General features: G+C 32.1%; 1 protein-coding gene across 9 annotated transcripts; it reads left to right on the forward strand.

Annotated features, from left to right (window-relative positions):
* Positions 1–12,150: 12,150 nt before the first annotated feature.
* On the forward strand, positions 12,151–16,475 carry LOC112272816 (toll/interleukin-1 receptor-like protein). Of its 9 annotated transcripts, none has more exons than XM_073530780.1 (8): positions 12,151–12,314; positions 12,659–12,724; positions 13,511–13,548; positions 13,800–14,416; positions 14,684–15,049; positions 15,165–15,284; positions 15,452–15,721; positions 16,017–16,475. In XM_073530780.1, the coding sequence occupies exons 2-5, from the start codon at positions 12,672–12,674 to the stop codon at positions 14,876–14,878; spliced, it is 903 nt and encodes a 300-aa protein (XP_073386881.1). In that variant the 5' UTR covers positions 12,151–12,314; positions 12,659–12,671; the 3' UTR covers positions 14,879–15,049; positions 15,165–15,284; positions 15,452–15,721; positions 16,017–16,475. The 9 variants fall into 9 exon arrangements, with proteins under 9 accessions (XP_073386881.1, XP_090104400.1, XP_073386884.1 ...); XM_073530782.2 differs by lacking the exon at positions 12,151–12,314 and having other exon boundaries at positions 12,329–12,724; positions 13,800–13,910; positions 14,091–14,416; XM_073530778.2 differs by lacking the exon at positions 12,151–12,314 and adding an exon at positions 12,332–12,481.
* Positions 16,476–17,168: the final 693 nt, after the last annotated feature.

The raw sequence follows: 17,168 nt of genomic DNA on the forward strand, positions 1-17,168 counted from the left end.
CAACTTTGATTCTTCTTGGTGCATATCAAAAGATGTTTAGATTTAGAAGAAGTAGATGTCATGTTGTAGTTTGACTATCTTATAAAAATAATACACATATATATTAAATATATAATTTATTATATAATATAATAAGAGCCACATTATAAGATTTTAGGTGGTTACAAAATATGATTAAATTGCTACTTTGAAGTAGTTAGTTTAAAAAGGCTATTATTAAGATTGATTTCATATTGATAATAGTTTTTATATATTTAAAGCTACCTTTATTAATCATTAGTGATTCATAAAATCTTTTTTTTATTTATTTTATTTGATGTTTAGGATACATACTATATAAAATTTATTAAAAAAAAAAGATTAGAAAAAGATTTTTGTATAAAAAAGGATACTTAAGTAAATCATATGGATGAATAGAAATGGATGATGAAAATCTTCATTCTTGTTGGCCAAAAGTCATGTCCAATGGACTTTAGGGAAGCTGCCTAAGGCCTTATTAGGAATTAGAATTATTCTTTCAAGGACATTTAAACATCAGAGATTAAATTCAAGAAGTTTAAGATTTTAGATATAGTTTTGGTACAAATTTTAAATGATTTGGAATTTTTGTGAAGGAGATATAAGCACTCAAAGTCAAGGTATTGATTTTGTATGTACTATCACTCTTTGAAGCATATTATATGCATAAAAAGGGCCTTTGAGGATTAGATTGTGTAGTTGGAAAGTTGGTTTAAAGGACTACATTTTGTATGCAAAAGGCAAAAGGTTTGGAGCTGATTTAGAGTAGCAAAAATTGCTTAAAGACAATACTTTTGGATTGAGCTTAAGAATAAATACTACATTATTTAGAAATTTGAAAAAAAATTGAATAGTTGAATTAAGAGATATAAAATTCTAAAGTTTGGGGAAAAAATCTTTTACTAGAAAAAAAATGTTTTGAAAGGATTTGCTACAATTTGAACATTTTATATAAAATAAAGGAATTTTTAAGAGCTAAGACTTTATATATGTGTTGAAGATGGAGATATGAATCTATGAAAAAATTATGATGTGAAGATGGATTTTTAAAAGAAGATTATGGATTTTCTTTGGAATTATTGAAAATCTAATCTACTTGCGAATGATTAGTTATGATTTGATATGGTAAAGGATGTTAAGAAAGTTTTAGATGCTCTAAAAAGTCTTATATACAAATCTTATTAAATATAAAAGGATTTTATTAGTAGAATATCTTTTGATATTATTATATTTACTTTTCTTCTATAATAAAAATATAGCACTTATTGAAGCTTGGAAAATAAATAAAAGCTAAACTCTTTATAGCTAGATACTCAATATATTTCCATATTATAAATCATGCCATACAACAATATTATTCCTAGTTAGATAGTATATATGGAGGCAAGACTGAAGCCTTCTTCATTCTTATCAATGCCTTTCTAGTCTTTAATGTTGTTTCAAGACTTTCTAATCTTCTTGACTTAAGTACTAGTCATTCCAATTTCAATACTATATTAGCTTTAAGTAAATATCTATTTTTTAAAAATTACATAAGAATATATTGAATTTTTGGTTACTTGAAATTCATGTCCTTGATACTTACTTCACAATCAACAAAAAAACTTCATACATATGAATGCATAGTCTTTATGTCTTAATATTTACTTTCAATCTTAATTTACAACTGATAACTTCTTATAATATGGCTATTATTTGAAAAAGTGATTATACTATTAAAGAGCTTAATTAAAATTATAATTTCAAATTATTTTAGAATCATAGATAATAATTAAGAAGGTAATAAGAATAATTTAGTACTAATAATATTTTTTGTTAAAAGATTTTTTATTTTTTAAGATTATAAGAAAGACAAAATTGAGTAGGTTAACAAAAATAATAATAGAGACATATATAGATAAAAGCAAAGTCTAGATTTCAACAAAAGTTACAAATAAAGCCTTAGATTGATATTGGATAGAGATTAGTTGTGAATTAAAGTTACAACGAAATCTTAAGACACAAGATTGTGTATCTATGACAAAAATAGGATTTTTTTATTAATTAAAAAATAGAATTTATAAACCAAATTTGATAGAATTCCTTAAAATATTTTTTTAAAGAGATTTAAATGGACAATGATAGTATAAGAGCTTTGCAAAGTTAGAATTGTCATTGGTGAAATTATAATTATTAAGAATGAAAAAAGATTAAATTTTAGTGTATTGTGTAAGTTTTATAGGAGATCTATAAGTAAAATTTATAAATATATAAATTTAGTTATGTTTGATGTATGTTACAATATTAAATTAAGCTAGAAGGTCAGATCAAATGTAATTGAAATTCAAGTGAATAAAACTTTTAGAAATTGATTTTTGAAGATCATTTAGAAGTATTGTAATTTTGAAAAAAAATCCAATTGGATTAAAATGTTATTTTTGCATTTTAATAGTTGACTTAGTTTCCAAAATTCATGAAAATTTTGAAAGCAATTACATTTTTTTAAAAGATTTATTGTTGCTAGAAAGTTGATATTAAGATTGGAAAAGAAAATTAATAAAACCTGAGTATATTCTCTCAGTTTTTAGTTATCTTGAAATTTTATATACTTATTTTTAACTAAAAAATTACGAAGTTTAAGTGATTTTTATTAAAATAAATAAATGAAATAATAATTATTAAAATTTTTAATCTACTATAAAAATTATTTAGAATTTAATTAGAATTTATTTAAGTTTTAGTTAAGATTTGATTAGAAATTTTAGGATTTTCTTAAGATTTGGTTAATAAAAAAATTAAATTTAAATTTAAATTTAATATTACTAAAGATTTGATTATTAGTTGATTAGGATTCAATTAGGATTTACTTTAGGATTTCTTTGGAATTAGCTAGGATTTGGTTAAGATTAATTTGAAATTTATTTGTATTTTTTAAAATATTTTTTAGAAATAAGTAGGATTTTTGTCTAACTTAAGGATAGGCTATGATAATTATGTTAGAATAAAGAATAAATATCATAGCATCTATGTAACTCTATAACAACAAAGTGTAACTCTATAACAAAGTTGTTACTCTTAAAAATACTTGATCATGTTTTTTTTATCTCGTAATAAGTACAATTTTAGACATTTTAATTCAAGAAACATAAAATTAAAACCTTAATTGTGGAAAAAATGTACTAATTTATATATCTCCAAATTTATTTTTGTTAAAATATAGAATTTTCATAAATGATTAATACAGATTTATTTAGCAAGGGATGATGCTATATAATATCAACTATTTTTTAGAGGCACTTCATTTAACATGAGGTTATATGTAGCCAATAGTTTCATAGAATACTTTAATCAATCTTGGACATATTTAAAATATAATTTTTGTATATAGAAAAAAAAATAATTCTAAAATTAGACTTTGAATATACGAAATACTAGAAGAAAAATATTTTATATAAAAGATTAAAATATTACTAATTCTAAAATTAATATAAAAAATAAACATATGCAATGTGAAAAAATATATTTAATACATGTTTGTTGCAAAAAACTTTCTATTTTTATTTTTTATTTAAATCATATTTAGAGAAAAAAATTAATATAAAAATTATATATAATATATATATATATATATATATATATATATAAAATTTATATTTTAAGAATATAAATATTTAATTTTTTGAAGTAAAGTAAAAAAGGCAATCATATCTATTTAAATAGATGTTTTGAAAAATGTGATAAAAGAATCTAAAACTTATGATCTCACAAACAAAAAATAAATCTTAAATAGCTTTATGAATTTTTTAATATCTTATTAATTTGAATATCTTATGAATATACATATTTCTAGATATATATATATATATATATATATACACATACCTGTAAATATTTTGGTTTTTTTGTATAATTTTTTTTCTTATCTTACATATTTCTTTCACAAAACTAAAGTTGTATTATTATTTATACTAAAACTTGATTATTTATCAAAACCAAAGTTGTATTATTATTTATACTAAAACTTGATTATTTATCATAATATATGTATCTATACATATGTATTATTAATATTATTATTTTTATATTATAATCAATATCATGTAATTTTAATAACATAATATAGAAATTATAATGAATTTTTTATGAACCCATGATATTTAATATTATATATGTATATATATATATATATATATAAGAATTATATTATATAGAAGAGAAATTGGATATTTTACTATCATATCTCATATTTTAATATATTTTTGTAAAAATATATAAAATTATAAAGAGTTATTATTGTAATAAAGACTTATGATAAAGAGTGTACTTAAAATATTACAAATAATTATTTTTGAAGAGAACAAGAATGTGAAACAATTATTTGTAATGCTAATTGGCATTAATGTTTTACAAATAATTTTTTTACATTAATACTAATTGTTTTACATTAATACTAATTGTTTTACAATATAAATATTGTTTTACAATATAAATATTGTTTTACAATATAAATATTGTTTTACAATAAAAATAATTGTTTTATATTAATGCTAATTCTTCAAAATTATCCATTTTTTTATTTTAATTTTAACTAATTATTTATAAAAAAATGTATATATATATATATATAGATATATATATATATATATATATTCATATCCACTAAGTTTAGATTATATTAAAGAAACTAAGATAATTCAAAAGAATGTATAATTTTAAATTTTGTAGAAGTTATTAATTTTAATTTGGTCTTACTTTAAAACTTTGAATTGCTATTGAGAAAAAAAAAAAAAAAATTTAACAGAATTGAATTGATTTCAGTATTACGAGTGTAAGCGTGTCTTAAAACAATAATACATTACAGAATTATTATTTTATATTTTTATGTACTTTATATAATAATATTTTTGAAAATAAGCATATCAATGAATTTTGAAAACATTTAAAAATTAGAAAAGATAAAATTGTCAAACTAACAAGAGCAAGTACATTGGCATTAAAATTCTAGAATAGAGAGATAGTGATAGTTATTGGAATAAAAAGATTTTGCATAGTACTCCTCAAATCATGCAAAACAAAAATTATCTTTAATAAATTTTTAAAAAATAATAACCGCCAAACGGAACTGATTTTTCTTTCTAAAAGTTATATTAAAAATTAATAAATAAAATAATGTAAGTTTGACAAACTACTAATTTTACTACTAATTTTATTAAAAATAAATAATAAAAAACTTCTATTTTAAGATTTATTTATTTATTTTTTTATATGTAAAAAAACACTTTCAGTTGAAATTTTAATAAAAAGTCTGTACAACCAATTGATTGCTGAATAAAAACCAACAAATAGTAACTTCAACAATTTATCATTTGGCTATGCTTAACGTTGCATACTTTTGACACTTTAGCAAAACTATTCCTAAGACTCGTATCTTGTAGGTAAAACCATCATTAAATTCAGCATCCATACAATGACATTAGTGGAAAGAATTTTGTTCCTTGCTTGCCATGCTTTAAGCCTAGAAAACAACATGTACAAAATAAAAGCATTATTTAGATTTTTGTTTTTAGATTTCAAGAGAAGAACATGAGTTAATACTCTATTGTAAATGACAAGTAAAATTCTAAACACTAGTAAGGTATTTAGTTCAAAACCTCACACCGACAAAAGACTTCTTTTTCATCCTTAACTAATTTATTACATGTTTCCTTTACCTTTTTAAAATAATAATTCTCTACCTGTGCTCATCACCATCACCACCCTTGGGGTTACCCTCATTACTCTTGTACTACTGAAACAAGTGATCATACCTTTAAAAAATTGAATCCACCTAAATTTAGATAAACATTTCCTAGGAAAATTTAGATACCAATGTCCGGTGGTTTCCTGGCCAACTTCTTCTCCAGTCCAGGGCGAATCTTCGACTGGGTCCCTCATCGAATTGTCTGTACCATTTACTTCCCGAGCGGATATCCGAAGCTCGTCTTTTCTGCACGAAGCACAGAAGATGGAGGACTGTCTGTACACGCTGGGTTGTCTCCACATGCTGGGTTGTCTGTACCCATGAGCTTGGTTTGCGTGACTATCCACTGTCGAGGAGCTGCTGTTGCTCTCCGACGCCGTGACCATCCAGTTTCTTAGCTACCATGCTCCTCTTCTTCTCTGATTAGACACTCCCGGATCTGTCAAACTGCTACATTCTATTGTCCTCGCCTCGGATCCATCGTTGCTGGATACCCAGAGAGCCCTGAAGCACATGAAAACCATGGCGTTGTCTCTGTGTCAAAGACGGATTTCAATAGAACATGCGTCGTCAACGATGTGTACGTACTTTGCGGACTAGCCTCGAGATGAACATTCGTAACGCGAGTGGTTGGTTATTTACGCGATGCATCTTGTTCCCAAGATGGAGGGAGTCAGAGGTATCATTGCATTGGAAAGGTACATTATGGATTTGAAGTTAAATATATATTTGAAAAGAAAGTGTGAGTAAAAAATACGTCATCGGTGAAAGAATGCGAGTACTATTCCGTTTTTTCAGTACATGAATGAAGAATTCTGTCACTGGTCACGACTATTAGTCTGCTACCTACTCAAGTGGCAGCAGAGAACGCAGTCCGGTGCGGATATTCCATGAACTCAGGCTGCATTGCTCGTTGCACCACCGTATCTCAAGCACCTAATCTCACATCGCAGTTCCTGATTGTGTGCCTCTGCTTCACTCAGACGTTGCTGCAGATGTAAAATATGTGTCATGAATTCTCCGAGCCGCTTCTGGAGCGACTCATTTTTATTAGCAAAATATTCGACCCGTTGCTGCAAAATTTCCTTCTGGATGGCAAAATCTTCAAGCCGTTGCTTCTGATAATTAACCAATTGTTGAAAGCAATTCACTTGGCTTTGAAGGGCATCTTCTTGTGGATTGCTTTGGTGGAAACTGAATTGGTCACAGGGTGTGGCATGGCCCAAGATCGATCCAAGCGGTGTTGCTTGAAAAGCGGTCAGAATAGGGCTCAACAATTGAGGCCCATGACCTGCGCTTTCAAATGGTTGTGGACCATGATTTTCGAGTATTTCATCAATTGTAAGATGACTTGTCTGGTCTTCGACAGAGCTTAGTTGCTGTAAAATCTTTGCCCAAGACAAAGCCGGAACTGAATCTGGTTCAGCAGTTGAAAACTGTTTTGCCTGGGTGTCGCTCGAATTTAATAGACGCAATACTGTTTCGCGGTACAAAGCCTGGGATGATATAGGATCGGCAATTATATCTTCAAGCATGGAATCCGACAGTTGATGCAATGGTGGGGGCTGGACATTGTCATCTGCAAGGATCTGCGACGCCCCAAAAGGTGAACGAGCGTCGTCATCTGAGTCCCCAGCTGCAACATTTCTCTCATCGAAGTTGCTTCCCAGAATTCTGTTGGCCATGTTCGCAAGCTTGGACGTCTTGAACTTCTTGAAGTCTTCATAGACCTCCTTCGTTTTATCTTTCACCCATTTTCTCTTGTCCTCATCACATTTGCGACAATCTTGCTCACTCATGGGGGGAATCACAAAGGAAGTGGAGCCAAATTCCAGACGACCTCCATTCACTGGTTTCCCGTAGAAAAATGCAGCTATCTCGTAAACAATTTTAGCTTCCTCAGGAGAGTCGTATTGACCAACGTAGATCCAACCGGACTGCTGCGACGCGCCACTGTGTGGTTGTCTCTCTCTAGGGGGCTTGAATCGTGGCTCATAAATGTACGTTGTTGTGCCATCCTTCTGTTTTTTGGATCTGCAATATATTCCTTTCGAGATGACTTTGGAAGCTAACAAGTGATCGTTCACCTCATCTTGCACTTCGTTCAACTTTCGCTTCCGAGATTCGAAAGAACTGCAACACACGCTTTCTCTAAACTTGAGCCAGAAGTAGGCGGCTCGAAACAGCACAATCGACGCAGCTTGGAACATCACGATGGAGACATATGTCACATTTTTCTGCGACTGTGTCCCTGACAAGCTGTCAATGGTTAATTTCCAGTCCCCCCAGTCAACATGGTCAGTGGAATGCTGGTCGCAGACCAAAGACCACAGCGCAACATTATAAATAACAATCTTCACAGGAGATTGTTGCGAAGCAAATGTTTCCCATGGAGGAGGCGTGCGTTGCATCCAATGCTGCCTCTCAGAACTACTCGAATTCTGTGAGACATGAGTCTTCGCAGATCGGCGTGCGTCCGAATAAACAACTGGTAGCTCCCCACAATCGACCGGGCGGCGCGACTTATCAGTTCGCCTCGTACCCTCCAGACCAGCTCTTCCACTTGGTACACCATCAGAACCTGGACTTGGATTAGAACCTGCAACGATAGGATTCTCAACAAAACCTAAGCGTTGACCCACAGTTAGTCGAATTCGAATGTTTTTAGCTTGTTGACCCAAAAACCTCCACAAAATTCGTGTACAAGTGAAGATATTCCGCAACAATTTCCACCTGGACATGGCCTTGAAGCTCTCGGTGGAGTTCAGCGAACCTATCGAAGGGGCACCGACACAGCCGCTCGAACCTGTCCGCATGGTGAGTGGCCTCCGATTGTCCCTTGAAAAGCAACGAACCTGGAGAGTTCAACAAGACCGCAGTCAGAGCTCAAGATCGCAACTCGATTTCAAGTGTTAGTGTGGGTGTCGCATAATTCTCAAGCTCCAATGAACGAACATGTTGCAGACTGGCCCTGTGTGGGTGCGAGAGCCAGACTGCGCTGTAATGATCTGTCAATGATCTTTCAGCAAATCCTTGCATCGTCGCGTCTGGTTAATCCCTTTGCTCGGCGCTCAGCGGGTGGCAGAATTTACAGCGGGTGAGGGAGCCTGGATAGCGGGTGGGAGGGACTTGGAGAGCGGGTGGGAGGGACTTGGAGAGCGGGTGGGAGAGACTTGGAGAGCGGGTGGTTGGAGATGGTGGGCCTCAAAGAAATAACTCCCAGAAAAGGTAATTAAAAAATATTACTTTTTGAAAAGGATGCTCATTTTGACTTAACAATTTGGGTAGACTTGAAATTTTCTGGACCAACTTTAAAAACATTTAGTGTGTTCAGACTAGCTACAAAAGAATGATGAATGCTGCCCATAGGAAGGTGGGTCAATGAGATCAACCTACAAGAATGTGGGTTGATACCTACAACCCAATTGAGGATAGAAGAGCATGGTAACATAAAATTTCTATAGAGAAGAATTGAATATTAAAAACAAATGAATTGCATTAGTAACTTCGGGATTTGAATATTAAACTTCACAATTCTAGATTATGACTGTAACCATAAACCTAGGCTCTACTACAAATGACATTTAGAGATGATAAAATGGTATATGTTTATGTAAATCTCTTGTTTCTTGTTTTGTTTATCTATTTACTAACTTGGAGCAAGAAACGTGTCATAGGCAAGGAGGGTCTGAGAGGATTAGATACCTAAATTGTATTATGGGAATTTTTATTTTTCATCCATGAATGGATGTCAAGCTATGGTCAAAACATGTATGTGGTATGAACAAATGATTGAGCAGGCCACCATGTTTGATCTTAGGACCATGCAACTAATTCAAGTATCTCTAGCAACTAGAATCAACATTCCCTGCTATTAACAATGACATAGAATTTGACAATCATAATAACAATCTCAATTTTGTTCAATGTTGTTCAAGAACAATAAGTGCGTGGAATTATCCATAATTACACTATTTTGTACTTTTTAAATAAATTTTCAAACTATCAAATAGTGATAAATTTTAAAAAATAGTGACAAACATATATATATATATATATATATATATATATATACCCAAATATCATGAAAAAAACTCTCTCAAAATTAAAATCTAACTCAAAAATAACAATTTTTTAGTTAAAGAGGAATATAAGTATATTTATCTAATAATTTTCTTCAAATTTATTAATATTAAAAGTTATTACATACCTATTCTAGTTTTTTTTATTTCTAAGATGTAAAAATGGTTAAAAAAATAGAAAATTAAAAACCAAATATATATATATATATATATATATATATATATTTTATAAAATAAATAATATGTAGCTAACTATGAGATTTTTAATCATCCAATAGGTTTAATTTCAATAAATTTCTTTTTATTTTCTTGTGTGTCATAACGTTTTTTCAATTTTTTACTCGAAATTTTAAAGATATATAATTTTTATGAATATGTAATTTATTTGATTCTCTTTTTGAATAACATAAGAATAATTGATAAAAAAAATTTAAAGATTAAATTCATAATTATATCAAATCTATATCTTAGTCTATAAATATGTATAATTGTTTTTTATAAATATAATATAACTTAAATTTAAAGATAATTTAACTTTAAAATAGATTTATAAAGTATACATAACTTTATATATATAAAGTTATATTTATAGATACACACAATTATATTTTAATTTTTTTTTCTAAAAAATAAAAATAAAAATTAGTCTATATATTTAACAATAATAATAAAAGATCCTAATCACGTAGGATGTAGTGGTATCAATTGAAGATATGGCATTAATAATTTTATATATATATATATATATATTTACATATCTTAGAATAAAAATCTTGTATTCTTCTTCAAAAATAATATCTTAAAGTAAGTCTTTGATGTATAAGAAGATACAATGCATAATATTGATAATGCAACAAAAATAAATTATTATTTTAAATCATGAGTAGGATATATATAGAGATATTTGAATATATATATATATATATATATATATACATATACATACATATTGTATATAAATTTATTATTAGATTTTTTTTGTAATACTTTTAATTAATTAAAAAAAATCAAAGTCAAACAAATATAAATTCATTACTTATGTTTGTACATATATATATATATATATATATATGTATGCACTTTCTATTCTTTCATCTATTTACACTTCTTCAAATCAAAATTGCTCAAAAAAGAAATTATCTTCACGTCTTTTTACATCAAAGAAATTATATCATCTTCTTCATACATATTGTTTAAGTAACTATTTGAGGGAGTGCTTCCCTTTTCTTTGATTACACCAGAGCAATAAAGAAATAAAGAATCATTTGTGGAATGAGTCACATTTCATAAGTGTATCTGATTTTAGTTCAAAAAAGATGATTTTCTGCTTACTTGTAGTTGCATGTTCAAGCCCGAGTGAAGTAGCATGGACAAGGTATATCCTCCACTCTTTAAGACAATTGACAAATTTACTTGAGTTTGAGTGTTACAAGTATTGAAGTTAGTTGTGATAGTTTAAATTGTGCTATAAGTTACATTACACTCTTTTCAAAACAATTGCACAAGATGGTTTCCATCTTATAGATGGGAGATTTTGTAGCATCATATTGCTTCAAAATTTGAGCTTCATAGGTCTAATAACAAAGTTTTTATTCATATTGTTATTACCTTGAAGATGAGCACCAATATTTGATCCATAGTAGTTGTGGCTAGCATCATTGACTACTGCTATGAAGAGGATGATACAATTCCTTAGATGTAGTAAGACATGCACAATTTTTAGTTTTGGGTAGTTACAATTCTAGTTAATATTCTTTTAGGTAATTGAATAAGTTGGACTTACAATAATAGCTTCAAAAAATAACTAATAGTGACTTCCAAAAATCAATACAATTACTTTTGAAACCAACTCTCTTGTAGTACTAAATTAAACTAATGTCCACTTGCAATATTAACTCACTGACCTCTAGAACTTGCTAAGTGGGGCATTCTCCCCGGCCTACTTTTTGAACCACTATTTTCTGGCAAGTCCACTTCTCCTTGGTTGATTGGGTCTCACATCGAATCAAATTGTCCGGACCATATACTTCTCAAGCGGATATCCGAAGCCCAGAGAATGAAGGATTGCATGGATTTCTTTGGTCATTTTGCATAAAGCCCAGAGAATGGAGGATTGTCTGTACAAGTATTCTCCACAGTCTGGGTTGTCTGTACCCATGAGCTTGGTTTGCGTGACGATCCACCTCGAAGAACTCCTGTTGCTCTGCGAGTACCCATGGCTTGCTTCTCTTCTTCTCCGATTAGACAATCTCGGATCTTTGCAACCTCTGCATTTAATTGTCCGTGCATCGCATCCATCGTTGTTGGAGACTCAGATAGCTCTGAATCACATGAAATCTAGAGCGTTGTCTTTGTATCAAAGACAGGTTTCAACAGAAAATGCGTTGTTAACAATGTTTCCGTACTCAGCGGACTTTCCTTGAATGGACATTTGCAACACGAGTGGATGATTATTTACCCAACATACCGATTTTCCAAGAAGGAAGAAGTCAGAGGTATCATTGCAGGGATAAACTATATGATGGGCTTAAATTTGAAAACATGCAAAAGAAAGTGTGTAACTAAACGTCGTCGGTTAAAGAATGCGAGTGTCGTCCCGTTGTTTCAACAAATGTGAAGAATTTTGTCACTAGGCACAACCGTTCGTACGGTATCTATTCAGGTTGCAGCAGGGAACCCAACCCGGTTGAGATTTTCCATGAACACATGCTGAGTTATTTTTTGAAATTTCACCAACCAATTCTTCTCTAATGCCTGACTTTTCTGCATGTATATGGTTAACCATCACGCTTTTGTACAGACACCCTGCTGACATGGGTTCAAAGGGTTTTTTTTTCAGACACAGAGACTGGATGGAATGCTGGGGGCTGAACATTGTCATCTGCAAGGACACCCAAAGGCCGAGGTAAAGAACAGTATCGAACCCAGTCCCCAGCATCAACATTTTGCTCACCAGAGTTGCTTTTCACAGAGCGGTTGGCCATGTTCGCGGGCTTCCTTGCATGCACCTTATTTTCATATGTCTTCAAAGACCTCCTTCGTCTTGTATTTCACCCATTTTCCCTTTTCCTCGTCATGTTTGCGACAATCCTTCTCACTCATGGTGGGAATCTCAAAGGAAGTGGAGCCGAATTCCAGACGATCTCCATTCACTGGTTTCCCATAATAATAAGCAGCAACACTTTAAGGCTGTCGTGGTCCTGTGCACATCTTGTGGGTGCGTCAAACCGCTCTGTAGTTGAATTTGATATCTGAATTGAGAAAGACGGGTATTGAAACATTTGTGAATTCAAGGGTATGTAGTAGTCGGTTGGGAGTTTTATATATGCGGATGGACAAGTCAAGTGCGAGAAGTTTTAGGTCGAATTACTAGTTTCACTTGGGCAGTTTCAAGCCTTTGTGGAGAAACTACCGATGCATACCTATAATTGGCAGTGGTTTCCAATCATACCAACCCGAGCACATCTGACGAGGAGTTGTAGAGTTCATCTGTATGCTTAGGGCATGGCTGGCTCGAGATAAACTCTCTCTCATGCCTGGTGAACCTCTTGCGCAGGGACCGTAAATTGTGATACAGAATGTGCATATAGAATTAGGGGCAGATAGATAATGAGCATTCCTCGACTTTTTTTATGAAACTCAATGAAAGTCCGAGTGTGACACCCCCTACGTGTGGCATTTCAAAGTGCAGCAGAGCAGGAATACCATTGGTCAGAATAGCCCATTCCTGTAAGTCGGAAACAACTCACGATCTACCTCTGTAGGTGGATTATGAGCAGTCCCCAAGTTTGGGGAATTTGAGGAATTGAGAGGATGGGTTAATGTGACACCCCTGTTGAATTGCACTCTCGAGACAACACTGGATGCAATATCCAATTTTACTAGTGTAGCATGCAATATTCTTTCAGAGATTTAATCTTCACCTACTATGTTGTTGGGTTTTGCACCCTAAGCTGTGGGGTTTTCACCGTTTTGCATAGTTTGCAGCCCAAGTATCAAGCTTGGTCTCAGCAAGCATGACATATTTTTAAGTCATAGCAGAGGGCAGAAGGATTTTGTAGAGCAACTCTGTGTGGATCTTGAAGCTCAAGGTTATTCTCCATTCTTTGATGGAAGACTCAACAGTTTGCCTAAAGGGAAGGAATTTGCGCCTCTGATTTTAAAGGCAGCCCAACATTGTCATGTTGCTGTTATAGTGTTGTCTCAAGATTACTTAATTTCTAAGTGGCCAATGATAGAGTTGTCGGAGTGTCATGCTGCTGAACAAGCAGGAAACCAAGCGTTGAACTTGCTCCCACTGTTCTTCAAGTCATCAGTTCACGATCTTGATGATCAGGCTATCAAGGAGCGGTGGATGTCTACATGGAAAGAATATGAGAGCGAGGACAAACGAATTGATGTGGCAAAATGGTGTGAGGCTGTGAGAGCGTTGCGAAAGGTGAATGGCATTGTGAATGGCATTGTGTTTGGCAAGCATTCAACGACGGAGGTGGCTTACAGAAAGGAGATAGTGCAAAGCATTTGTATCCTGTTGCCTCCAGACTTGGTTGATCATGCCAGTTCTAAGAATGTGGTTGTTTATGACCGAACGTATCCGGTAAGTGAGAAAAGGTTAAGCGTCATGTTTTGATCTGACTTTGTGTATTATCTTTTGCATCATCAAATCTGGAATATAGGACTAACACAAATTTACTAAATGTTGTTGATCGTTTGAAGTCCAGTGAATTGCTTTGTCACTTAGGTATCAAAGATTGCTGACAGACAAGTGAAGTTAATGTAGAATTTGCAGCAAGATAGATCATACATTGCATTGTGGATTTTAAGACTTCAGTGGAGATATAGACTCGGTTGTTTCATTTGGCAGCCTGGCGTTGAGATATTGAGAGAGGACCCGTTGGCCTCCAAACTGAAGAGTCTCTCCATGAAGACTAGACGCGACAAGAAGTGCAAAGTGAAGGTTGAGATTGCTGAATTGACTGGGAGTCGTTGTGGGCCTTGCACCTGCCATTGGACATGGCATTCGAACCAGACCTGGATGGTCGAGGCAATATTGTCGTAGGTGGTTATGAGGTGAACAATGACACCAGCGTCCGGCTTACGATTGAAGTGACATGGCAAGATACTTCTCTGTAATATCTGTGGATGAATCGATGAAATGCTCCAAACCAGAGCTCATTTACCCTCTAGTGATGCTGGACGACGGCGAAGCAGAGAACTGTTTCTCGCGCAGGCAAGTCTCTTACAATTATATACAGCTTCGGAAGCAATCTAATGACAAATCTAGTGCAAATTTTGCCTTATTGATCTGACTAACACCTGGCTACATTCATACTTGGTCATTGCAGGAGTGGGGCAAGGGTTTTTCCTTGTAAACAACAATATGATGAGGATCCAGTAGGCTCCAGCAGATGCCTGCGAACCAGTGTTCTTGTATTTGGTTGTCGTTAGCAGCTGCCTAACTCCAGGTACGTTTCAAGCTGACAACTTGATCAAGTTCATTATATTTGTAAAATTTCGGTTACACCATTATTTGCTTGAGTTGAAGTCAACATCTACATATTTGATGCACTTTGTGGATTTTTATGCAAAGGAGAATGCACTAATCCATAGGTTCATACATATTCATTTGCAGATCACAAACCAGATCAGGAGATAACAATTGAGGATGTAAGCAAATTTTTGAATGCCACGGAAGAGCCTAGCTGAACTCCATCATTGTCAAACAATATCAGTTCGACATACGACCTATGACACAGAGGTAACAGTGGTGACAAATCATGTGAAGTAAGGACTATTGCAAGACTTTGCAGCTGGAACGTTATGAGTGTGGATACAGGCGAGTGCGCAGCAGCCATGTTAGTGTACTTAACCACAAGGTTCCGGACGATTCTTGATCATAAAGGTAGACCATGTGGATGAGTCTTGATCTTATTCTGCACCTCATGGATGCAAAATGTGCTGGAATAGTGTACCTCGTGCAGGGACTTCTCTCATGATACTATAGTGGGATGTCAAGAGAAACAGATAAGCTTACGATGTTGTGAATCTGTCTAGGTTCCTTGTGTTCATATGAATCATGGTTTGCCTTTTGTGGTGCATCTCCATCTTGTTGCATAAGTGGTTCATTGTTTGATGATTTGGATGTTAGTTGCATGAGCGTTGTTGATTATTATGATTTGTATAATTTGGTGGTGCAGGGTCACAGACTGTTGAAGCGAGAAGTGTCGAAGCTGCAATTCCAGCACAGTTTCAACTTCTTTTTGATTTTACAATACTTTAAAATTCAATAACGTTTTTGTCGTCGTAGCTTTGAATCATGTGAGACCAAGTCCGTGCACACTCATGGTCTCCAAGAGCTTTCTAACAATACCAAATATGGCTCTAGTCACAAGTGATCTAAAACTTGTGATTAACCAAATAAACAACAAACAAATATACACCAAATTTAATAATATAGACTTATATGATATGTATCATTAGACATTGCAGGTTTAGGATGTATCAACAATACTAAGTATGGATCTATTTAATTAATAGCTTTTTCAAAATACCAATTATGCTTTTAGTTGATTCATAATGTAGGTGATTGTACAAAGATAGTAGAAGTAATAGCAATGAAGTTTATTTTTGTATTGGCAAAAAATGCCCTATGGATTGCTATTGTATTCAAAGTTTTAAAGACAAATTAATTTTGACACCAAATTTGTATTTTTTAATTGTTTTTTGGAGAGAAGCAATTTTATCTTTTAACTTTATTATAGATTTAACCAAAGTTTATTATAAATCTAAAGAATGGGTAGACATTCATTGGAGTACATGCACATGAATGGATATTATTCGAGAGTTGTTTAACTGCAATTTAAGTTGTTATCAAAATCATCCAAATAGACAGACATATATTTAGATATATTCTTAGTTTTAAGCTTCGAACTATGAATAGGTTATAGTTAAATATTAATATTAAATATTAAATATTAACAAGCCACTAATAGCAAATATGAAGTTTATTTAATATTGAATATTATAATTTTAACCATTTATAGAAATAAATTTTAAATTGATTACTACAATAAAAAATATTCACCAAATTGAATGATTATTAGAAGATCTTATATATTGTTCAAGTTTTCAAAGATAATGAGAACTAGAAAGACCAATTTAACATGGTCCAATTTCAAAAAGTAATAAAATGACATGTTATATAAAAACAAATTTACAAAGCAAAAGACATGTGGTTGTAGAAGCATTTGACCTTATCTTGAAGGTAGATTTACAACTCAAAAACAATACACAATGTGTTTAGAAATACATTTTAGGTATTCTTTAACAAACTAAATATCTAATTATAC

Source organism: Physcomitrium patens, chromosome 2 (genome assembly GCF_059467195.1).
Source record: "Physcomitrium patens ecotype Gransden chromosome 2, ASM5946719v1, whole genome shotgun sequence".
Lineage (NCBI taxonomy): Eukaryota > Viridiplantae > Streptophyta > Bryopsida > Funariales > Funariaceae > Physcomitrium > Physcomitrium patens.

Coding starts and splice junctions, on each gene's coding strand:
- LOC112272816 (XM_073530767.2), top strand. CDS start 12,570: ATGCCTGACTTTTCTGCATGTATATGGTTAACCATCACGCTTTTGTAC. Junction 12,725..13,510: donor AAGGACACCCAAAGGCCGAG/GTAAAGAACAGT, acceptor TTCAAAGTGCAG/CAGAGCAGGAATACCATTGG. Junction 14,417..14,683: donor TTTATGACCGAACGTATCCG/GTAAGTGAGAAA, acceptor TTCATTTGGCAG/CCTGGCGTTGAGATATTGAG.